Raw genomic sequence first — 26,768 nt, forward strand, 5'->3', positions numbered from 1 at the left:
CCGTCTAGCACTACAATATACGTAATGGAAGGATATAAAGTTAAAAAAATGTGAATTAATAAAGTACTTTTTGCGTGGTGTACTTTTAAAATAAATTTCTGCAATTAATAGAAATTGGCATGTGAAACGTAAATATTGGACATATAATACGAATAAAGTATAGGAATCTGTAAGAATCTAAGCTCTGTTAAGCCATTATGTATAAGATGGCGCTACGAAAAATATTATATACATATGCAAAATTCAGGAGCGTAATGGCCCGTTTGAAACTTTCCTTTGGAAATTTCGGTACTGTACAGAGTACTAACGTTTTGAGGGATGCGGGTGGTTCATTATTAGCAGGGCGTACTTGGAATAATATATTGTTTTCACCCAATTTTGAAAAAATGTGAAAACTTTGAATTATCCACGTCCGTCTGTCCGTCCGTCTGTATGTAATCACAACTCCTCCGTCAATATACCAGCTATAATGACAAATGAGGTGTCAAATGAAAGCTTATGATCCAAGGATGGTACTAATGGTGAGATATTTGCCCTAGGCTGTCTGTCCGACCGCGAATATAACTCCTCCGTCATTATACCAGATAGAATGACAAATGAGCTGTCAAATGAAAGCTTATAATCCTAGGATGGTACTAAAGGTGAGATATTTAACCTAGGCTGTCTGTCCGTCGGTCTGTCCGACCGCGAATATAACTCCTCCGTCATTATACCAGGTAGAATGACAAATGAGGTGTCAAATGAAAGCTTATAATCCAAGGATGGTACTAAAGGTGAGAAATTTGACCTAGGCTGTCTGTCCGTCTGTCCATACGACCGCGAATATAACTCATCTGTCATTGAAAAATGAGGCGTCAAATGAAAGCTTATAATCCAAGGATGGTACTAAAGGTGATAACTTTGATCTAGGCTGTTTGTCCGTCGGTCTGTCCGACCGTGAATATAACTCCTCCGTCATTATACCAGGTGGAATGACAAATGAGGTGCCAAATGAAAGCTTATAATCCAAGGATGGTACTAAAGGTGAGAAATTTGACCTAGGCTGTCTGTCCGTCTGTCCATCCGACCGCGAATGTAACTAATCTGTCATTGACAAATGAGGCGTCAAATGAAAGCTTATAATCCAAGAATGGTACTAAAGGTGATAACTTTGATCTAGGCTGTCTGTCAGTCGGTCTGTCCGACCGCGAATATAACTTCTACGTCATTATACCAGGTAGAATGACAAATGAGGTGTCAAATGAAAGCTTATAATCCAAGGATGGTACTAAAGGTCAGATATTTGACCTAGGCTGACTATACGTTGGTCGGTCCGTCCGACCGCGAATATAACTCCTTTGTCATTATACCAAGTAGAATGACAAATGAAGTGTCAAATGAAAGCATGTAATCCAAGTATGGTACTAAAGGTGATAACTTTGATCTAGGCTGTCTGTCCGTCCCGTCCGACCGCGAATGTAACTCCTCCGTCATTGTACCAGGTAGAATGGCAAATGAGGTGTCAAATGAAAGCTTATAATGCAAGGATGGTACTAAATGTGAGAAATTTGACCTAGGCTGTCTGTCCGTCTGATTGCCAATATAGCTCCTCCGTCATTATACCAGGTAGAATGACAAATGAGGTGTCAAATGAAAGCTTATAATGCAAGGATGGTACTAAATGTGAGAAATTTGACCTAGGCTGGCTGTCCGTCTGTCCGTCCGACTGCGAATATAACTTCTCCGTCATTATACGAGGTAGAATGATAAATGAGGTGTCAAATGGAAGCTTATAATCCAAGGATGGTACTAAATGTGCCAAATTTGACTTAGGACTTCCGGTTTTAGAAATGCGACCAGAAGTACTGTTTTAAAGTCACCGGAATAGTACACGTGATATATTATTCGACGCTACTTCGCAAGAAGAAATGTTGACATGTTCTTCGTGTTAGACTTATTAAAATGCTCAGTTGGTAATAATACCAGTCTGATTTTTGCTTTCTGATTTTTGCAGTGTTTAATGAAATGGTAACAAATCAATTTTAAGTTCTGTCCGACAAAATACATGGAATGTTTTCGTAATCTGACGTTCCAAATTTTTAACCTGTTCCACAATTAAAGCTTCGCCTATTTCAGTGTTCCCGTACATCAAAGTTTGTCCGACTAGACACAGTTAAGTTACAAATTTTCAGCTTGCTATTAATCAACTTCTTTTTTGTACGCGAGATCCAGGCCTATAATTCAAATTTAATTTATAAATAAGTGATTTTTACTCAGGTCAGCCATTATGATGAAACATTTTATTTTAGGGAATAGTGGGAATCGGTAATAGGAAATGAAGATCATATTTATTAAAAGTTCATTTCATCTGACATTGAAATAGATATGACAAACGTGATTCTCTGAGTTGGGCTAAATTTTTAAATTCACAGTCAAAGAAAGCCGCGGAACCATTAGTTTTTAATTATGTAATTTTTTACACTCCTCTTGACACTTGAGTTGAGGAGAGTGTCGTAATCGGGAATTGACTCATCACTTTTAAGTTAATGTTATGGTATGTTATGATCAGGTATTAAATTGCCATCACAAATTTCCGAGGATTTTTTTTTTCTTTGCAAAGTACCTAAGTTTTAAACAATACAGGGAAGTATTAAATGAATTTTAATACAAACGTATTAAAAATACCAATGAAAATAATTTTTTGAAGTTATACTTCTTTAGGCGCGATTTCATTGAGGGTGAAATTTTATTAATCTGCACGCATGCGCACAAAGACAGTATGGAGTTCGTTACTAAATGTTTTAATTTATGTATGTATCAGTCCAGAAAAGGTGTGGAAAGAATATATTAGTGTTTTTAAATATATTTTTCTACAAACGTGTTAAAAATGCTACTTTAGCATTGCCAAAAAAAGTGAATTGTCAAATTGTGAAACGTCAAAATATTTATATTTCATTTATTAACATTAATATTAATAATAAAACTTGCGCAATTTGAAAAAGGTGGTTTAAAAGTTTTTTTAAAATTTAATTTAAACTGTATTATTGCATTTTTAACACGTTTTTAGAAAAAAACTATTAAAATTTGTTAGAATATACAAAAATAAAAGTAGATGGTATTCTGATTTACGTATTGACAATATAGTCAGTTTTGATGTAATGTCAAGTAAAATATAAAAATGGAATGTCAGTCAAGTTCAAGTAAAAGTTTTTGTGGGTATTGTCCTGTAATTGAGAATGAATAAATTATAATTGTTGATTAATTGTTGACAAATTAAAATATTAATTGCCGCCGCCCTACCGCAAACGGCTGCTGTTTAAAAAACACCGCCAAAAATCTTTAAAGGATTATCATTGATTTTACTGCTCGATCCTTGTTCCCAGTTGTTTACAGTAGGAATCGATTGTAGTGCCGCCGGTACCACCTCCTGCCCATTAGGCGTTCGCATGGCACGTGCCGCTTGCTTTCATGTAAGCCGCTTTTGGGGCAATTTAAAGAAATAGTAAAATTAATGATAATTTACAACTTTTATTACACAAGATATTACCCAATTCATAAATAAATCAATTTTTAATATATTACATTTTAATAAAACTAGACATTTAGACAAATTTGAGTGATATAATTGTTCTTCCCTGGTATAATTTTATAATATTTGGACATGAAAAGTAGGTAACAAACTATGATGAAACAATATGCGAAATAGTTCATGTGGTGAAACCGCTCCCGCCCGAAAAAAATTATGATTCGGTTTCTTTGTGGATTCCTATTCAAAAATGTCCCCTTTAAACAAATCTGAAGGGTGCCGGGCAAAATTTTGGGGCAGAATTTGTTTAAACAATTTTTTTAAACAAATACAAAAGATTACATTTTTTTTGTTCTGGAATATATATTTTTAGGTTTTCAAACAAGAAAGGTATCTTGCAATTTTTCTTAAAAATTGATAGTTTTCGAGTTATAGGCGATTTAAAATCTGAAAAATGCGAAAATACGCATTTTCGAGGCTAAAAACTCATATTTAAATTAGTATTCTTGAGGTTACCAGATATTTAATTTGAAGACTAAACATTAATCTTCAAGATTCTCAAGAGTGATCGCGTCTAACCTTAATTTATACCGTTTTTTTTACTTGTTTGCATTTTTTTTGCCGGTGCGGCGAGCTCTATTTCAAAAATCTTCTAGTTTCTTCCAAATAATTCTAAGTATTCTAAATAAAATAAGTTTCTTGACATTTTTCTCCAAAGTTAATGGTTTTAAAGTTATAAGCGATTTAAAATCCGAAAAATGCCAAAACGACGCATTTTTGGATTTTAAATCGCTTATAACTTTAAAACTGTTAACTTTTGAGAAAAATGTCAAGAAACTTATTTTATTTAAAATGTCCCAAAAAATCTAGAAAAAATATTTTTTGGAGGAAAATTGGAGATTTTTTAAATAGAGCGCGCCGCATCGACAAAAAAATCGGATGGACATGCATATTTAACAATTAAAACACGACGGTTTAAATTAGGGTTAGACGCAATCACTCTTCAGAATCTTGAATCTGAATGTTTAAACTTCAATTTAAGAATCTGGTAACCTCAAAAGTTCTAATTTAAATATGAGTTTTTAGGCCTCGAAAATGAGCATTTTCGCACTTTTCAGATTTTAAATCGCCTATAACTCGAAAACTATCAATTTTTGAAAAAAATTACAAGATACCTTCCTTTTTTAGAATGACCCAATAAACTTAAAAATATATGTTTCGGGGCAAAAAAACGTGATATTTTCTATTTATTTATAAAAATTGTTTAAACAATTTCTGCCCAAAAATTCTGCCCGGCACCCTTCAGATTTGTTTAGAGGGGACATTTTTGAATAGTAATCCACAAAGAAACCGAATCAGAAATTTTTCCAGACGGGAGCGGTCTCACCACATATACTAAAATAGATTTCTCCAATACTTTTGGTTTAGATTTTACCACGAGATACGAGCACAGTATTTATCCAAGTAAAATTTTCAGCGAGACCCCGTCCTTAAACCGCCTAGAAAATTAAAAGTTCGCACCTGATATATAAAACGATTTCGAGTCGTCTTAGCGAGGCCGCACCTGCACACTCTCTGGACTTAACTAAACTATCGACTCGCTAAAAAGTCTGCCGTTTGCGGCCTCGCTTAGATATCTATTGCGTTATTTCTCCGATAGAGGCAGCATCTCTCGGGAAAGAATCTTTTCTCTCTGTTGTACCGCCAGTTGGGGACCTCTCTTTCATACAACGGCCGGCCTTAAAGGCATTTTAGTTCATTCTCAAGGTCCTTATGTATGTGAAAATAATTTTAATGTAAGTATTTAATGTCTGCTTAATATTTTTTTTATAAATCAAGTGTAGCTATTTTGAACAAAAATAAAATATAACTTTTGGTATTTTTTGGTAGATGTACATTACAGATTAATTATTGATATTTACCTATACAATATTTTTTGGAAATGTTTTTACTATAAAATTAAAATAAACTAATCATAATAATAAAGATTTATGTTCATAATAGGTAAGTTATCATACTGCCCTTTAGAAAAACCCTCTTCGGTCATTTTAAAAAAATTGTCTTAACAAATACAAATATGAAATATATATACAGCAACTACCTAAAGATTTATAAAACTAAGAGACACCATAAAATGACAAAAACAAGTAAACGAATATCAAACGTAATGAATTAATGGCGCGGATGTTGAACATTTTTAACTTAGTGACGTCACGACCAATGAGGGCGCGCTCTGGATTAGCTACTATAATTTGAATTTTCTCTCAATTTTAATCGTTTTTGGACCCAAACGAAAGACAAAAACAACTTTTTTTCTTTGATACCTATATATTTTGAAAAGCAAAAATAACTTTTTTTCTTTGATAGACATATTTTGAATTATGTTCTGTGATTTATAGCATTCTTTACCAATTTAAAATTTTATCCAAGTTCCCTATTATCTATATCTTTATGCAGCTCATCCGCTATATAAAAATATCTCGTATTTTTTTCTGTTTACCAGAAGCTTCTAAAAATATTATTATAAAACACATATTTTGGAACCGTCAATATTTATGCATAGCAGCGCCAAAGACTATACTAAAATCACAATGAAGGTGCACTATAGTTTGTTTTCAAACCAAGAGGAGTAATTCAAATTTACCGCGCTGTAATAATTGTTTGTAATTGGTGCAACCGCAGGCAAGTTTACTCCACTGTTATAAAATTTTGACACTAATGACATTTATCAAATTTTGACACTTTTGGCATTTCATAGGTTAAATAAGTTATATCGGTGATTGTTTGTGTTTTCTGTGTTATTCCTTTAATTTTTAGATTTTTAGTCTGCTTTTATATAAAAAGCAATTGTTTTTAGAACTTTTTAGCGACGTATCAATCATCATCATCATGATCATGGCTTATTCACTCCTGGCGGAGTGTTTGCCGCCCTTTTGGGCTCTCTGATTCATTTGTTGCGGAGAATCAGTCCGCTGTTGTCTTTTATTATTATAGCAGCGTGTGTGACTTGGCTTTGTCTACAACTTTCCTCCATTCTTTCCGGTCCTTACAACGCTCCTTTCAATTGTAGATTCTCAGCTTCTTTATGTGTCCTAAGACTTGATCTCTCCATCTTGTTTTAGGTCTTCCCTTTGGTCTCTTTGTTGTTGGTTCCAGCCAGTTATTCGCTTTAGCGTAGAGTCTGGGTTAGCTCTTTCTGTGTGTCCCAGCCATCTGCGCCTTCACGAACTTGATTATGTCTTCACCCTGGATGACTTCTATAATTTCTTCATTTGTTAATCTTCTAAATTCGCCTACACTTATCCTCACCGGTCCCATTATTCGTCGAATTATCTTTCTCTCTAAGATTTCTAATCTCATTTCATCTTTTTGTGTTAGGCACATCGTCTCTGCACCATAGGTGATCACTGGCCTGATTGCAGTCTTGTAAATTTTTAATTTGGTTGTCTTACTAATGTGTTTTTCTTTCAAGAATTTTTGGTAGTTCCAATAGGTTTTATTGCCCAGTAGGATGCGTTCATTTATTTCATCCATTTTATCATTTCTGCCATTCACCATCACTCCCAAATATTTGAAACCGTGTACTCTTTCAAATGTATATGCTCCAAGCTTAATTTCTTTCTCGATGTTCGTATTCTCTCTTGAGCACTTGAGGTATTTCGTTTTGCTTTGGTTTATTACTAGCCCTCTCTTCTTTGCTTCTTTATCTAGTATTAATATTATATTCTGCATGTTTTTTAAATCTCTAGTAACCAGTGCAATATCGACTGCATACGCTATCAGTTGGGCTGAAGATTCGATAATTGTTCCCCTAATTTTGGCTGCTCTTACTGCACCCTCTATGGCAATGTTAAATAATGTTGTTGATAGGGAGTCTCCCTGTCTGACACCTACCTCCATTTTTACTTCATCTGACGGGCTTGTTAAGATTCGTGCTTTGGATTCCTTCATCGTCATTTTCGTGAGACTTACTAGTTTTTCTTGAATACCTAGTTGCTTCATATCATTAATTAGCTCCTCCCTTATTACACTGTCAAAGGCTTGCTTGTAGTCAATAAACAGTATATGTAGATCTATTCCATGCTCGTAACTTTTTTCGACGATTTGCGTTACAATGTGTATTGCATCTATTGTTGACTTACCTTCTCTGAATCCATGTTGGTATTCACCTATTTTTGTTCTCGTTTCTTTTTCTATTCTTTGTCTGATCAAATTAGTTAATATTTTGTACATTGTATTTAATAGCGTGATTCCCGATTCCCCTGTAGTTAGTGCATTTCGTCTTGTCACCTTTTTTAGGGATTGGTGTTATCAGACCGCAATTCCAGTCGTTCGGCATGCGTTCTTCTTCCCATATTCATTCTATCAGCTTGTGGATTCTGTGGGCTAGTTCCTCTCCCCCTTTCTTGAAGAACTCATTTATAATGTCGTCTGGTCCTGCTGCTTTCCTTGTCTTTAATCTGTTTATGGTCGCCAATGCTTCGTTGTATGAGGGAGGCTCTGATTGTTCTTCATTCCTATTTTCTGTTTGTTCTTCATTTTCTGCATTTTCAGCATCGCCTTTCTTTTTGAACAATTCTCTATAGTGTGTTTCCCATTCCTTTTTTCCAATATTTGCCGGTATCTTTTTCTTATTTTGTGCTTTTATGTGTTTATATAGTCTTGCATTATCGTTACTATTAGCTTCGAGTTCCAGCAGTAAGTCTTCAATCCATTTCTTCTTTTTAGTTCTGCAACATTTGTCTGACTCTTTCTTTTTCTCTTTATAGTGTAGGAGATCTTCCTGTTTCCCTGTGGCCAACCACCTGTGTCTTGCTTGGTCCTTGCCTTTACTAGCTTGCTCGCATTCTTCATCGTACCAATCTTTTCTTTTATTGTCTTTCATTAGTCCTCCTCTGCTGCTGTTAAAATACTATCTTTTATGTCTTCCCATGTTTCATATATGTCCGATGGTTTTAGGACTAGTAGTTTTTCTTCCAACTTAGTGCAGAATTTTCTGTTTGCATTATCTGTGTTTAGTTTTGACCTATTCCACCTCTTTCTTTTCTTTCTGTCGTTTTTGTCTTTAAGTATCTTCAATTTCATGTCGCCTATCACCAAAATGTGATACGAATCAGCATTGGCTCCCCTGTAGGACCTCACATTCTGTACAATTGTTCTCCATTTTTTTGAAATTAGAATGTGGTCTATTTGGTTTCCGTCTGTCGTTCCACGTATTAGCCACGTTACTTTGTGCTCTTTTTTGTGCTTGAATTGGGTGCTAATAATAAAAGTATTGGTTACTGCTGCTAGATTACATATTCTCCTGCCATTGTTGTTCGTATTTTGATGGATCGTTTCTTTTCCTGCGATTTCTCTGTTCGTGTCTTCTTTCCCTATCTTAGCGTTAAAGTCTCCTAACAGGAGTAGTATGTCGTTCTTTGGTATTTCTCCGTACAATTCTTCAAGTTTCTCATAGAATTCATTCTTTTCTTCTTCGGGAGCATTCTCTGTAGGTGCATATATATTAAAAAATGTTAAATTTGCTTGTTTATTTTTCATTCTTATATATGATATTCTTCCATCAACCGCTTTAAAGTTAATAATCTTGTCTCTTACGCTATTACTAACTAGAAAGGCGGTTCCATTGCGACCCTGTTTGCTTTCTCCTGCATAGTACATTGTGTGGTTTCTTCTATCGATCATCCCTTCTCCTGCCCACCTTATTTCTTGTAGCGCTAGTATTCCCATCCTGTATTTTGTCATTTCTTTTGCCAACTCTTCCATTTTGCCTGGTCTTAGAAGTGTTTTGATGTTCAACGTTCCTATTATTATTTTCCTGTTTTTGTCTTTTATTTTATTTTTTTTTTGTTTTGTTTTTGCGTCTTTTCTTACAAAATATTTTCATGTCCGTATTCATTGCCAACTCCGTTATACTGTCGCCGTCTTTTGTTATATGTTCTGTTAGTTTTTTGACGTCATTTTTATCAATTTTCCGCGTGGATCTATATCATCAGATAGGGGGGATCTGTCGTTTATTGTCCTAGCGTTACTCTTCTTCTCTTCAGGTTTCTTCCAGTAATTTACATCCATGCCTTCTGGTTGCTCCAGTGAGAACAGTTCACCATTTATCCATAATTTGTTGTATTTTAGTGCGGCTGTGTGTCCTTCCTGGCGTACCATTTTCATGTGCTGGAGAAGATGCTTCCTTTCTTGTAGTATTTTTTTCGGGAAGTCCTCATTGATATATATTTTAGTTAATGTTACGTTTTTAGCAGCTTTCAGAATTTCCATTCTCGTAGCTTCCTTTTTCATTTCTAATAAGATGGGTCTGGGTACATTTTGGGGATCACCTTGTCTACCTATTCTTCTCATCTCTACCAGTTCTTCATATAGGTTTGTTTGTACGTCGATTTTTTCCAGTATCCCCTTTATCTTATTTATCATCTCTTGTTCGCTTTCTGTTTGGTTTCCTTCGACCCCCTGTATTATTATGTATCAATATAATATAATATTGATGGATTACCGTTGAGGGCCGACATGATCAACCAAAAAAGAAGATGTATTTTGGTGACTTTTCTAGTGACTTTCTTGGGTGTCAATCTGTCTTTTTGATTTACTCGTCTTGGTTAAAAAATAAACCATAGAAATAAACAAACCAAGACCCGTTTAATGTTACGAGGAGCACTCCCGAATCATGATTTACTATGTATAAACTTTGTAAATCATTATTTGGGATTTACAATATATATACAGGGTGTTTCATTAGTAACTGTTCATATAGTAACTGGAGAAACCTTAGCACAAAATATGAAGATATAACCTAAAACACTTAAATAAAATATTCCTCCTTACCGAAATACAGAGTGTTTTATTACAAATATCCTAAAATGATTTTAGTACATTGTTTTAACACCTTCCAATGTTTTTTGTTCAAACTTCATGAAAAGCCAAAATTCATGAAAAAGTGACATTCCTTGGTTTTCCCCTGTACTCTTCATATGAGATACACAATTTTGCCCATTTCGCCCATTTTTGATACACACGTATGACTTACTTTTTTGCCGTGGATACCAATGGTCCCTGGGACTATTATCCCGATTAAAGCGTGGCACGCAATGCGTTAAGATGGTATATATCCAATCGCATACCAAGAAGATACGAAGGCCTCGGTGCTTAGAGTCGGGAGTGATATTAGTGGGGTAAGGATGGAGCTAATACAGAAATAACAGATAAAAGATATATAGATAATATTTAGCTAACAGTTTGACAATTTGTCACAAAGAAAACACTGTTAGTACAGTTTGTGTAGCTACAGGTACAAAATACAGATGCAACAATAGTAGTTTTTTGAAAACCGGGATAAACCGTTTTTCCTTAAAAAAAGACTTAATAAATTTAAACCTCTAAAATTTGAGGTTATTCGAAAAAGTATAAAGCCAAAAGTTGTAGAGCATTTATTACCAACAACTTGTAGTTTGGCCGAAAAAAAAAATTTATGCTTAAAACTTTATTTAAATTATTTAAATAATAATAAACAACTCGGATAGCTTAGGCTCAGGTGGACTGATAACTCAGGCGGTAGGATGTTTGACTTCTATGCAGAAGGCCGGGAGTCGAATCCCAGCGACGGCAAGAACATCTAATCTCAGTTTCAAACATTAGAATCAGTACCTAGGGTTGTATACAGGCTGGTTCATTAATAATTATTGTCCATATAGTAACTGGAGAATCCTTAGCCCAAAATACGAAAATTTAACCTAAAACACTTATATAAAATATTCCTCCTTACCGAGATACAGAGTGTTTTATTTTAAATATTCTAAAAGGTTTTTAGCCCATTGCTTTAACAGTTTTCAATATTTTTTGTTCAAACTTGACAAACGGTTTACACATGTTAGAATACTTTAACAAGTGTTAAAAGATAGTATTCCGCTGTTACCAGAGGCGTGCTGTAGGGATATATACTAAATTTTCCCCCTCACAATCTACGCCACTTTCGTAATAATTATTTGTTACTTTTTACGTAAACATCTTCCTCTTGTCTCAATGCGATAGAGTGAGTAGTTTTCAAGTTATTTGCGTTTAAAGGTAAAGGATTCAATTAGATTATGTGTATTTTAAACACATAATCTGATTTAATGTTTAAAATACATAATCTTATTGAATCCCTTACCTTTAAACGCAAATAACTTCAAAACTACTCACTCTATCGCATTGAGACAAAAGGATGGTATTTATGTAAAAAGTAACAAAGAATCAAAAAAACATGCTAAAATGATTATTACGGCAGTGGCGTAGATTGTGAGGGGGAAAAGGGGGGAAAATTAAGTATATATCCCTACAGCACGCCTCTGGTAACAGCGGAAAACTATCTTTTAACACTAGTTAAAGTATTCTAACATGTGTAAACCGTTTGCCAAGTTTGAACAAAAAATATTGGAAGGTGTTAAAACAATGGGCTAAAATAATTTTAGGATATTTGTAATAAAACACTCTGTATCTCGGTCAAAAGGAATATTTTATTTAAGTGTTTTAGGTTAAATCTTCATATTTTGTCCAAAGGTTTCTCCAGTTACTATTATATGGACAATTACTAATGAAACACCCTGTACATTGTAAATTATGATTTGGTAGTGCTCCTTGTAACATTCAACGGGTCTTGGTTTGTTTATTTCTAGTGCATCTTTATTGTGATTGTAGTATAGATGTGCTAAGTTCTGCATGTTAAGCTCAATAACAACAACAAATGATGTGACGACGAAAAATTGAATAACTTAATTCGATTTGCTAAGAACAACCTGAAGGGCATTTACATATAGAAGGAAGATTAACCAACAAAATTGGTCTGCACTGGCACCATTGATAAAAAAATCGTCGCGAGTTTTTTTTGGAAATAAGGGACACGTTGCCACGATTTCGTGAGGCAATGCTAGAATCGTCAATGCTGAATAGTATACAACCATTTGAAGCGATTTATGAACTGCCCAAAAACAACTGGAATCATAGTAAACTCTTGCTCAGGACAATGCCAGCTCTAACACGGCTAGTACAACATCCGAGTATTTGAAGGCGAAATACATCGATTTGATTATCCGTCGTACAGTTCTGACTTAGCACCGTGTGAATTCTGTTCCGTATAGCATATTTAATAATTATTATTATTTACACCTCTTTTATATGTCTATATCAATTGTGCAAGCGTTCGTCAAAACAACATGTGTCTTTGTTTAAATGTATACAATAAATGTTTGTCTTTATTTTAAAATATGGGTGACCATAAAACTAAATTAAATGAATGTATCAAATGTCATCAAATATTAATAACGTAGGGTATCAAATAAATACTAACCTGCGTCTTGTTATTTAACTTCTCCTCCAACTGATCCAACTTCCTTCTGGCGTAGTTTGAATGATCTCCAACATTTAAGGTATTTTCGATAATTTCTGCAGAGTCTGTCGAAATCTGGCGTTCTTCCATAGCTCCACTTTCGTCACTGATGTTTTCTTCGTTGTCAATTGCATTCACCATTTCTTTGTAGTAATCGCTGATTAGAAACGGTTGGTAGTACTTGTCTTCGATGGTTTGAACGACTTGGTTTTGGACTTCGTAGAAAACTTCAGGCCCTTTGTCTCCTAGAAAATAGAATTTATTTTGTATAGTTATCAATGTATGATATAATAAGGCTTGTTTGGTCCTTTAGTTGGGGTAGTTAAGTCAGGAACACAGTTATAGTTATAGAGGCTACTTAGCAGAGGGCGTCACACGTTATAATGTTATCTTTAATCGGGAGCATCGCTCCAATTTCGGGTATCAAATTCTAATTAATATTGCCAGATTATTTTAGCGTGCATTTATTTATAACAACAAATTATTATTATATTTTCCCAGTAGGTCAATTTTGATTTCTTATATAACATGTGTTTTGCTTAGGTAGCAGAATCCACTGTGTCATTAAGTACACCAGTTGTGTTGTAATTTCGAAAGTAAACAAAGTAAGGACTACAAATAAATGATGATCTCTTCGAAAAAAAAAAACGCTCAAACATGTCAATTTTTGGATGCTCAAACATTCTAGACATATTTCATGTATCATGATAGAATATCTATATTTAATTGTTTCCGAAATAAGAAGGAAATATTAAAAGTTGTTAGACTTAAAAATTACCATTAAAAAGAATATTATTAATTACATTGGCACAGGCATTTTTCGATTAAAAAACGTGAATCATGATGTTCATATGATGCTGCCGACTTTACTTAGTTTAGTAACACGGCATTTATGCAACATATATTACACAAAATGATTATAATTGATTGATTTGATTGAGTTCAAAACTCAAACTTACCTAATAAAAAAGCTTCCATGCGCTTTTTCGTGTTCTTGTCAACTTTAATTTCGGAAACAGGATTTCGAATAAAGGTGTAAAATATTTCTGCTCCGATTTGATGCCAATTTGTCTTCTGGGAGGTGCGCAATTCTTCCACTGCTGACCAAAAACGGATCAGATCGTTACTGGCGACCGTTTGTAAGAATTGGGATATGTATTTTCTGCCTAGCACATGTTCCAAAATTGTTGGAAGTGATAAAACCTAAAAATGAGTGTGACAAGTAGAAATCTAGTGAGGAAAAAATGGAAGAAATCTATCAATATCCGAAAGTTATAAAATGACCCAAGTACCCAAGTAACAATTTCATCTGCATGAGTGGTAGATAAAAGTCGAGCCGCTACAGCCGTTTTTTCATCCATCATCATCCAACCCCAAAAGTCCACTACTGAACATAGACCTCGTGTTTCCAACCCCCTTTCTCTTGTGCTCTCATTAAGTTTTTTTTAGCCCTCTTAAATTGTTAGTCGATCGTGTAGGTGGTCGACGGACGCTTCTCTTGTCTTCCCTTGGCCTCCAGCTATGTGGCCTGCCATCTCCATTTTAGTCTGGCTATCCTTTCAATGACGTCAGCCACCTTGGTATGGTACGTCTTCAGTTTTCCATATGCTGCCCACCCAAAACCGATTCTTCTTTTCAGTTCATGGGTCTTATTATCCCTGCCAATCATACTTCCTTGTCCATATTGATCTATTGTTTTTTTTTTGTTTTCGAAGTATTTATATTTAAACCTATATTTTCTATAGCCACAACGAGTTCCTGTACCATCCCTCTTGCCATTCCTAGATCCTCAGCTACTATGACTATAACATCGGCAAAACGTAAGTTGTTTAGATATTCTTCATCTATTTTTATTCCCTTTGATCGAAATTCTTAAAAACATGCTCCAGCGCCATTTTTCCGCTCTATTTTGTGATTACATACTTTTTTTCATTACTAGGTGGGGAATCTGTCACCAGACATCAGAGTAGATAATCTGGTAATTCTGGGTCCTAGAAAACCACATTAGAACCAGCTCCGATACAGCTGAGACCAGCATTCCTCACATACCTATTTAGCTATGACTCTGAAACGTGGATCATCCAAACAGAGGATAGGAAAAGAATTGATAAATTTGAGATGTGGTGTTGAATAAGAATGCTTGGGTAGCCAAAAAACAATATACACTAAGCATCAAACTTAACGCACCACATTAAAAATGGGACATTTTTTATGTCTCGTATTTCCTAAACCTGTTGTTCGATTTTGGTGTTTTTTAATATGTTATAGCTTTATTCTTCAATATTATCTGTGTAATTATATTGTTGGTAAACAGATATGTGTCATTGTATACCGGGTGTAACTAACAATGATAATGTGTTTTTTCTTCAAAGTTTGGAACACCCTGTGGAATATTCTGGCGTATATAAAATATTGAAGTTAAAATTCAACTGTTGCCTTAGGCTTTCTTAACATTTTACTTTTTGATTCATTCGCTTATGTTGGATAATAAAAAAGTTAGGTACTTTAATAACTAGCAACGTTCTTCATCAATACAGAATGTTTCTAAATAAGTGCGACAAACTTTAAGGGGTAATTCTGCATAAAAAAATTATGACCGTTTGCTTTATAAACATATGTCCGCAAATGTTTCGTTTCTGAGAAACGGGATGTTGAACTTTTTCTTACAAACTCACGATTTATTTATTGCTCCAAAACCGGTTGAGATATGCAAATGAAATTGATAGGTTTTACGAGGTAGTTATTACTCATTTTTTTGGCATACAATTAAGAATTTTATATTCACCATTGGCGTGCATACGGGTCATATTACCCGGTCATATTACCCGTATGCACGCCAATGGTGAATATAAAATTCTTAACTGTATGCCAAAAAATGCGCAATTTATACCTCTTAAAACCTACCAAATTTCATTTGCGTATCTCAACCGGTTTTAGAGCAATAAATAAATCATCAGATTGTAAGAAAAAATTCAACATCCCGTTTCTCGGAAACCAAACATTTGCGGACATATATTTATAAAGCAAACGGTCATTATTTTTTCATGCCGAATTACCCCTTAAAGTTTGTCGCACTTATTTAGAAACACCCTGTATTGATGAAGAACGTTGCTAGTTAATAAATTACCCAACTTTTTTATTATCCAACATAAGCGAATGAGTCAAAAAGTAAAATGTTAAGAAAGTCTAAGGCAACAGTTGAGTTTCAATTTCAACATTTTATATACGCTAGAATATTCCACAGGGTGTTCCAAACTTTGAGGGAAAAACACACTATCATTGTTACACCCGGTATACAATGACACTTATCTGTTTAGCAACAATATTACTACATCGATATTTTTGAAGAATAAAGCTATAACATATTAAAAAATCACTAAAATCGGACAACAGGTTTTTGGAAATACGAGACATCGAAAATGTCCCATTTTTAAGGTGGTGCGTTAATTTTCATGCTTAGTGTATATTTATTCACAATGTCTCTCCTGTTACATATATTCAAAAATATTAACATTCTTCGGACATATAACACGTGCCGATAATATGGACAGACTGCTAGTCCAAGAAAAACCGGAGGGAAGAAATCGAGAGCGATTACCAACCTGATATATAGTCAAGAAGTTTTAAACGCGAACTTTGTTAATGCGATACATGTCACCCAAAATAGGGATAGATGGAGAGAAAGCTTAAAAAGAACAATACAATCCCTGGAAGAAACGCAACATTCATAATCACTACGCACCTGTTAACATACAGTAACCGCCACGATAGTAGACACACGGGCACATTGAGCTAATACAGTCCTGGACCCTTCACTTGTTGCACTGTTTACTTTTATGTCTAGTGACGTCTGAGCGTCAGAAAATGTATATAATTTGACGGTTTATAGAACAGTTGTATTTAAAGTTTATAGTTGTCATTGTGTTACAAGTTGTAAAAGTTATAAAGTATTGTAATAATGTAATATTCTCTGGGTTTGAATAAAGTTATTTTAAAGCAGAGTAACAATACTATTAATAAATTATTAAGGTATTTTTTGTACGCAAAAACATATTTTGAATAGTTTCATGAGAGTCACATGACAAGACAGACATGAAAGTCGCATGTGAGATTGGGCCGGATTAACCCATGTCTAGCAATTAGGTACTCGTGTGTCTACTAGCCTGGCGCTTACTGTAGATATATAGTAAGAAAGAAACATAGTTGACTTACTCGTTTCATCTCTTCGCCGTACTGGTACCCAGAATCCCAACCTAAACTGATCAATTTCTTCTCGCAATTCTTTTTCGCTAACGTTAACTGATTGATATGTTTCTTAAGCTTCTTCGCTGCATTTATATCAGACTTTGGTATACCAGCTGATGATAATATGTTCTTATCATTGTCGAGATCAACACCTTTGGCTCTGTTTAAGTTTTGCAGGGTAGTAGCTTGCATGAGTTTCGTGACAATGGTGTATCTACAGAAATAATTACGATAATATGGGACTTTAAGTATTCAAGTTATGTAATTAAAACTTCTAATAAATAATAATAATAATAATGAATTAGTCTTACCAAATTAATTATTCTGTATGTATTATGCAATTAACCTTTTTCTTCAAGATAACAATCATAATACTGTTTTACTGTATCTCACACTAACTCTTTATTTTGATAATGATAGGCACAAAAAACATCTTTTGAGGTAGAGCTGGCAGTAAACTGGTTGCAACATGCAATAGTCGTCTGATATAAGGAAAACTGACCGTTAAAAGAAAGTCGCCTATCTAGACAAGCAGCTTGGTAGAATAAGGAGCTGTCTGATGTCAGAAGAGAAACAAGACGGCTCTTTAATAGGGCAAAGTAATCAGGTCAGTTCTGTGAATAGATTGAAAGTTGAAAGTGCACCTGACAGTGCCAGGGTTAACAGAATTCTTAAAAGAGATAACACTACTAAACCCAAGTTAGTTAATTTAACTGAGAAAACAATACATTCTGAAGTAAAAAGAGATGAAATTATTAGAGGTGGAAATTATCGATATAAACGTATAAATTAACATTACATTACATAGTTTCCCACCTTTACACGTATCGGAGGAGTATAACAACTGACTATCAGTGCGACAGGAGAATTTTATAAAATACTCCTGTCACAGATGTCTAAAGGTGGGAAACTATGTAACGTAATGTTGATTTATACATTTATATCGATAATTTCCATCTCTATAAAGGCTTCATCTCTTTTTATTTCACAATGTATTATGTTTTCCATCTTTTGCGTAATTTTGCCGGTTATTAGATCGCTCATCACTGTATTGTCTCAATGTGTTTTCTGTTCATTAACATATTCGCTACCACTGACGCCTAAAGACTACTTGAGTCAGGTGCCACTGAACGCCTTTAGGCGCTCATAAACTGTGGAATTAAATAGGGTTCTTTTCGTATTGGCTCCATACGAAAGTGACTGAATATAAGTGGCAGCAAATGTGTTAATACCTGAGTCCCAGTTATTTCTACTGAGACAGCTGGGAAATATAAAGAGCATTATTTATCATTTATAGTAGTTCATCATTATTAAGAACAGTTTTCTCCTACAAAGCCCTATATACAGTGTTACAAAGTCGTCCATACCTCATTTCTTGGTTCTAAAGAAATAGGTATACACATATTTTTTGACATAGGAAAGTTGTAATTTTACATGTTTTTACGTACCGGGTGTCACAATAAGAACGGCTCTCAGACATATCTCAGGAACCGTTTATAGTACAGCTTTGTGAAAAAAATATTTATAACAAAAGTTGCCTCGGGAAAAGCCTGGAAATTATTTTCATAATTGTAGGTCCACCGCTAGAGGGCGTAATTGAATAAGAAAAATTAAAAAATCAAAATTTTACAAAATTTACCCAATGAAAGGGCACTGGAAATCCGATCATCGTATTCTTCATAAAATTTTGGGCATATGTGATTTCACAAGTTTAACTCTACCTTTGCAAATAAGAGGTGGGGGTGAGTGGGAACCTTCTTATGAAAAAAAGGCTGTAAGTCCTGTTCTGGTCTCGTTGAAAACAGCTCTTTTTCGTAAATGTGTCTTATTTTCTAAATAGCCTAATAGGTAATATGCCACCTAGGAGGCGTTATTTAATTATTTTCGGAAATCTAATTTTCTTTGGAGAACATTAAATACAAGTATGCATTTTTAATCCTGTATTACAAAATTAGACCAAATTAGCAACATAATACCGAAAACCGCATGTCAATATTTTTTTTCTATTTCGAGATATCTTAAGAAACGTGTAAATTTTAAACAACTGTTAATGTCAGAGGTAAATGAAGTTAAGGAAAAGTAGTGTGCTATGGAAAAAACAAAGAAACATTTTCCAGATATAAACGTATATAATTAATTACAACAACAATAAGACAAACAACACTATAAAATATAACAAAGAAATAAAAGCAACTACTTACTTAGTGACGACCTAAATGTTCAAATTGTTGCCCATCATTTTCGATGCAAGCACTTACTCTTTCAAGATTAAACAGCAGTCTCAATTTCTGCTCTCGCAATGCTGTGAATGGCGTTTCGTATTCTCTAGATCATGTTTTCTCGAGTAGCGGGCCTAGCGGCAAAAACAAGGTCTTTAATCCGTCCCCATCAATAAAAGTCTAAAACAGTTAAATATGTTGCTGTTCAATCTACTCTTGAAAGAGTAGACGCTTGCATCGAAAATGATGGGCAACAATTTGAATATTTAGGCGTCACTAAGTAAGTAGTTGCTTTTATTTCTTTGTTATATTTTATAGTGTTGTTTGTCTTATTGTTGTTTTAATTAATTATATACGTTGACATCTGGAAAATATTTATTTGTTTTTTACATAGCACACTACTTTTCCTTAAGTTCGTTTAGCGGTGACAGTAACAGATATGTTTAAAATTTATACATTTCTTAAGATATCTCGAGATAGAAAAAAGGTATCGACATGCGATTTTCGGTATTCTGTTGCTAATTTGGTCTAATTTATTTTGTAATACAGGATAAAAAATGAATATTTGTATTTAATATTTTCCAAAGAAAACTAGATTTTTGCAAATAATTATTAAATAACGCCTCCTAGCTGGCATATTACTTATTAGGCTATTTCGAATATAAGACACTTACATTTACGAAAAAGAGCTGTTTTCAACAAGATCAGTAGGTGCAAAATTCGATTTAGCAGAACAGGACTTACAGCCTTTTTCATAAGAAGGTTCCCACTCACCCCCACCTCTTATTTGCAAAGATAGACTTAAACTTGTGAAATCAAATATGCGCAGAGTTTTATGAAGAATACGATGATGGGATTTCCAGTGCCCTTTCATTAGGCAAATTTTGTGAAAATTTTAATTTTTGATATTCAATTACGCCCTCTAGCGGTGGACCTACAATTATGAAAATAATTTCCAGGCTTTTCCCGAGGCAACTTTTGTTATAAATATTTTTTTCTCAAAGCTTTACTATAAACGGTTCCTGAGATATGGCCGAGGACCATTCTTATTGGGACACCCGGTACAGAAGAATCTAATTTTAAAACAACATAATTATTGTATCGACTTACCTAATTGATCTTAAAACCTGTACATCATCAATTTTATCAATAAGTTCTTCAAAATTGTTTGCATTTTCCAAAACTTTCTTAGGTAAATTCACTTGCATCTGTGTGGCTTCAATGTAATTGATAATATTTCTATTGAAGAAATCAGGATCCGTTAGGATGTCTATCAGTGGTTTGAATACTACAATAAATAAATAGATACAAATCACATATCGAAGGCTTAGTATGAAAACCTCGTATCTCATTTTACAGGACACACTTTAAACTGAATTTCTGCATATTCTAATCTAACATATATGTGTAATAAAACGATCTAAATGTGCTCATAATCAAACATTCGTAAAGATAGTTGTTTGTTTTAGGTTATAGTATGCAGGAATTCAGTTTAAAGTCTCTCCTGTAAAATGAGATACGAGGTTTTCATACCAAGCCATCGATATGGCAATAATGAAAAGCACATCCCTATGTTTTAGGCAACTTTTTTAAGATTACTTTCTTGACACCATATTATAGTCCTTCGCATAGAAAATTGTTTAGGTATTGTCCTTTTCATGATCATTTTTCAGTGCGTAACAAATGATAGGAAAAAGGGTAGGTCCGTGATAATACACATTTATGACATTTATTCTAACATGACATTTTAGTTAAATCTGACAGTTGTCACATTTTATTTTTAATTTGGAATAAAAACAAATCAAATGTATTTCTTGCATTTATAAAATGGTATTTTCTTTGATTTGTATAGTCTTATAAATTATACACATTATATTTGTAATATTATTGTCTAATTAAAAAAAAATATTTTTTTTATTATGGCGCCATCTCTCGACAACTAGAATAACTAGAATTTAATGTTATAAATGTCACCGACGAAATGTAATCACCGACATGCCTTTTTTCTGTCACATACAATTTAATGCGTTAGAAAGAAATCGAAACACTGTGACGCACTGAAAGATGATCATGAGAAAAAGAATATATATTTTTATTCAATAATCATTAAAATGTACCTACCTTTGCAGCATAATACTTCACGTAGAAAATATTTGGTGGGTGATAGAGAGTATGTTCTTGGTAATAGAAACATTATCATCAATTCACTAACTGTGCGCAAGTATTCTATTTCCTTTTCAGATGACATCACATGTGGAGACAAATAAAAAACTGGAGGTAGGTCAGAATCCTCTCTAAAAATATATAAATATAAAAATAATTTCGACGGTTGAAAGGTAAAAGGTTTGTAACCCACAAATCATATTTTTCAGGAAGTAGAAAAAATTTTCCATTTATGTAATTCAATTATTATTGACCTACAAATTAATGAAAACAATTATTAGGTTAATAATTCCTCATCAGATTACTTTAAATGGAACGATTTTTCTACTTCCTGAAAAAAGTTGATATGTGGGTTAAAACTTTTTACCTTTCAACCATCGATTTAAATAAAGACAGGGAATAGTATATTGTGCAACAAGTGCAGAAAGGTACTAATTTCTCACGAGTTTGAAAAGTTGCGGTACGAGCGCACGCGATTCAAACGAGTGAGAAATTACCTTTCTGCACGTGTTTCACACTATACTTTTTCTACAAGCACAGTTTTTCCTAAAAATAAAAATCACAATTTCCAAACGACGATTAATTATAATTAATTATACTATGTGATAAATTTTAAACTGTATTTAATTAATACCTACTAATCAATTTAAATTCCTTATACCTAAATAAATTGCACAGAAATCAGTTAAAAAATTAATGAATGCACTGCCTTAATTTGTTTAAATTTAAACAATTATTACACATTATTGACATTATATTTATGCAGTCACGGATTTACACAAAACCTACTTCATTCGACGTCTCTTGCACAGGTTGCTAAATCCTTATTGGTTATTTGATAATTATAAAATGTTTAATAAGAATAAAATTGTAAAATAAAACAGTTGTAACATCCATAATTTAGTTTCTATGCTATAGTTAAATATAATAATTGTCTTATAGGTTATATATTTGCCTAAAGTTTAACCACGGATGTAAGCAGAATATAACGTTACTCAGAATGCGGTAGTCCACGGATGTAAACAGAATATAACGTTACTCAGAATGAGGTAGTCAACTGTGCAGAAAAGAACTTTGCGGCACAGAAACGTCACTTTTCTGCACACTAATGTCAAATATCTTATACTGTGAGAAAATATCAAGTTTGCTAACATAAAACCGTGCAGAAAAGTGCACTTTGAATAGTGGTTGTAGAAAAAAATATTGTTTTCACCCATTTTACAACATTAAAAGATTGAACAACCTTGAATTATCCATGTCTATTTGCCCATCCGTAAACACAACTCCTCCATTATTGGAACAGATAAAATGACAAATAAGGTGTCGAATGAGAGTATGTAACCGAAAGATGGTATTAAAGATGAGAAATTTGATCTCGGACTTTTACTTCCAGAGTTGCAACTGAAAGAACAATTTGAAAGTAGCCGAAATAGTACAAGCGATATATTATTCAGCACGCCTTAGCAAGATGAGAACAAATATATATTTCTACTGTCGGCACTCTCCAAGCACCACGCTCTTTTTTTCATTTGTCTGTTTATACGAGTGTTACCCAGAAAGTATGTTACGTTTTGGAATAGAAAAAAAAAACAGGTTCAAGAAAAAGATTTTATTAAGTGTATAGGGACATTTCCCAACAAATTCGGGCACTTATCATAGCAGTGAACTAGCTTTGAAATAATAACGTGATAAAATTCGGCCACCTGAGATTTCAACCATTCACCTGGGGTCTTCAATGCTCGAAACAGATGGTAGTCGCTAGGTGCAAGATCGTACTATACAGCGGATGAGGAAACACCTCCCTGTTGAATTTTTTAAGGACTTCTCCAGTACAATTTTCCGTGTGTGCTCGGGCATTATCATGCAAAAACAAAATTTTTGAGCTCAGCTTTCCTCTGAGTTTGTTTTGTACCGCTCTTCGTAACTTTTCCAATGTTTCACAATATCTCGCAGAGTTAATTATTGAGCCACGTTCCAGGAAGTCGACAAGAATAAGTCCTTCCCTGTCCCAAAAAACAGTTGCCACAATCTTCCTTGCAAACAGGGTTGGCATGCATTTTCTTGCTTTTTAGGGAAATGTGTGTCCCCACTCCCTAGACTGCAATTTGGTTTCGCAATTGACATGTTCTACTAAAGTTTCATCTCTAGTAACAATTAGATCAAATAGTGGGTCACCATCTTTTTCTTAGGAGTCCAAAAAGGTCAATGAAGCAGCCATACGCAGATTTTTATGGATTTCTGTCAATAGTTTTGGTACCCACCTTGCACAAAATTTGTGATAACCTAACTTTTGTAAAATAATTTCATGCAACAAACTTTTTGAAATTTGTGGAAAACTTACTGAGAGCTCAGTTATTGTGAATCGATAGTTTTCTTGAATTTTTTCGCCGACTTTAGAGACAAGTTCATCAGTCACAATGCTTGGCTGTCTACTTCGTTCTTCATCGTGCACAATGGTTCAGCCATTTTTGAATTTAATACACCATTGACGCTCTCCACCGTCAGTGATCACATTATTCCCATAGACAGCACAAATCTCGAGATAAATTTCAATTGGTTTGTTGTTTTTAGTAGTCCAGAGAAATAAGGTTTTTGTCGGGACACTTGAGCAGCCAGGTTGCAAATGAGTTTTTTGTGTACTATATACCTAATACATTATAAATACAAAAATACCTGTCACAGCTCGGACGAGAATTTTAGTTATTAACAAATAAGTGTCAAAAATGGCAGTTTTTTCGTTTAAATCGCTACAGGTAAAAATAGGGTAACTAAATATCTTATTTAGAGCATTCATATTTTAGTAGATGGGCAAAGGTTCAAAATGGCTGTTTTCGAATTTTGGTATGATCATCTGTTGCTTCGCTAATTGCAAAATAAAACTAAAATTTCGAAAATAAAAAATTTGTTATAACTTTTGCGAAAATGAACTTAAGACTTTGATATTGCATGAAAAGTTGAGACAACCAGTACGTATCATGTACAAAAAATTTAAAGACGATTCGACAATTAGTTTAAATTTTATTCAATTTGTTTATCCCAAAGAGCTTTTTTTTCAATGTTATTGTTCAGAAAATAATGATGATACAGCAATTATGTGGAAACCACATAAAAGAAGAACACTTGTATTTTAGGAGGAGGGATTTAAAAAAATTAATAAAAAGTCATTTTTATCACCCCGAAAAAATTTTACTAGAGTCATTTTTGGCTTAAAAACAATTTAAATAGCTTTGTTAATATTGACTATAGAGTAAATCTACTTTGGGATTTCAAAAGCTGGTATTTTAACACGAATTTTCAAAAAAAACTTTTTGCCTAGGTTAATTGCGGGCAAAGTTATCGGTTTTTATTATTTAATTCACAGTTGCTTCTATATACATAAAATTCTCATAAAACAGTATTAGTTACCACACTCCTCCGAAACGGCTGGACCGATTTTTATGAATTTTTACACGTATATCTTATAGGACTGGGAATACGTTTTAATCTCTTTTTCATACCCATAAATTATAAGGGGGGTTGTCCCCCTGACATTTTCTTATTTTTTTGGACAAAATTATCTACCTTAATTTTGTGTGGTGTAGAATTAAAAAATACATACAACCCTTAATTTTCACTCTTCTATCACCAACCCCTATTTTTTAATAGCCATCTATACATTTACATCTATAAAATTCTCCTGTCACAGTGTTCGTTGCAGTACTCCTCCGATACCGCTTGACCGATTTTTATGAAATTATATATGTATATTCGGTAGGCCTTAGAATCGGTCGTAATCTATTTTTAATATCCCTGAGTGATAAGGGGGGTTCCCCCTAACATTTTGCAATGTTAGGTGGGGTTATGTGTACATATCGTACTCTACAAGACTACGAGTACATACAAATTAAAAAAATTATGACCAAAATCCATCAACAAGCTCCGGAGATATTAATCGCAACATATGTTTGAAGAATCAATTTCATTTTTTGAGTGCACGTATTTCAATAATTCCCCTCCACCGACCACGAATCAATTTCGTTAGGACGTCATTTTTATAGCTTTATTAACCACTTTTTTGAAGTTCAAAGTTTACTCAAACTTTTACACATAAACTATATACCTTGAACTTCAAAGTGGCGCTAGTAAAGTTGCTTAATTGTTATAAACAAAGTAGCTGTGAATTAAAAAAAAATGGCTAACTTTGACTGTAATTAACCTAGGCAAAAAGTTTTTTTTAAATTCGTGTAAAAATACCATATTTTCAAATCCCAAAGTAGTTTTAGTCTAGAGTCAATATTAGCAAAATTATTCAAATTGTTTATAAGCCAAAAATGACTCTACTTTAGTAAAATGTTTTCGGAATGATAATAATGACTTTTTAATGATTTTTTTTTTATATACTTTGAAAACATAACTATTCTTATTTCAAACTGTTTCAACAGAATTGCTATATCATTATTATTTTCTGAACAATAACATTGCAAAATAAAAGCTGTTTGGGATAAACAAATTGAATAAAATTTAAACTAATTGAGAAATCGTCTTAAAATTTGTTATGCATTATATGGACTGTTTGACTCAACTTTTCGTACTTATAACATGAAAGTCGTAAGCTTATTTTCACAGAAGTTATAGCAATTTTTTTATTTTCGAAATTTTAGTTTTATTTTGAAATTTCTGAAGCAACACATGTCGGACCAAAATTCAAAAACTGCCATTTTAAATTGTTGCTCATCTTCTAAAAAAAGGATACTATAAAAATAAGATATTTAATTACGCTATTTTTACCTGTGGCGATTTAAACGAAAAAACTGCCATTTTTGACACTTATTTGTTAATAACTAAAATTCTCGTCCGAACTGTGACGGGCATTTTTGTATTTTTAATGCATTAGGTATATAGTACCCAAAAAAACCCATTTGAAACCTGGCTGCTCAAGTGTCCCGAACATGGTATATTTTTACCTTATTTCCCTGGCGTATAGCCAACAAGTACCGTATTACCGATCGCACCTCACAACTGATGGGGTTTTCGACACATTTGAGAAGCGACAGTGACTTCGCGCTAGCACGGCGGGACATCTTCTGAACGGAGGGACGCCACAATGCTAAGATGGCCGCGCTATCTCCGCCCCTAGAGGCTACAGATAAAAAGATAGCCCTCGTACTTGTGTAATTGTATGATAACATGATGAAAGGTAATACACCTAACTGTAAGACTACACTGATAACACAGATATATTTGAGTTTTTCGATAATTTTACCACATTTAAGGCAACTGATTTAAA

General features: G+C 33.7%; 1 protein-coding gene across 1 annotated transcript in view; it reads right to left on the reverse strand.

Moving 5' to 3' along the window:
- LOC126879430 (sorting nexin-25) overlaps positions 1-26,768 on the reverse strand; it is a 66,633-nt gene that overhangs the window by 32,093 nt on the left and 7,772 nt on the right. The window contains exons 4-8 of the mRNA XM_050642446.1: positions 21,461-21,633; positions 20,450-20,627; positions 17,088-17,334; positions 13,835-14,078; positions 12,837-13,120 (exon numbers count right to left, since the gene is read on the reverse strand). Of these exons, the coding sequence (XP_050498403.1) occupies positions 12,837-13,120; positions 13,835-14,078; positions 17,088-17,334; positions 20,450-20,627; positions 21,461-21,633 (1,126 nt within the window). The remainder of the gene's footprint in view (positions 1-12,836; positions 13,121-13,834; positions 14,079-17,087; positions 17,335-20,449; positions 20,628-21,460; positions 21,634-26,768) is intronic.

Source organism: Diabrotica virgifera, chromosome 1 (assembly GCF_917563875.1).
Source record: "Diabrotica virgifera virgifera chromosome 1, PGI_DIABVI_V3a".
Taxonomy (NCBI): Eukaryota; Metazoa; Arthropoda; class Insecta; order Coleoptera; family Chrysomelidae; genus Diabrotica; species Diabrotica virgifera.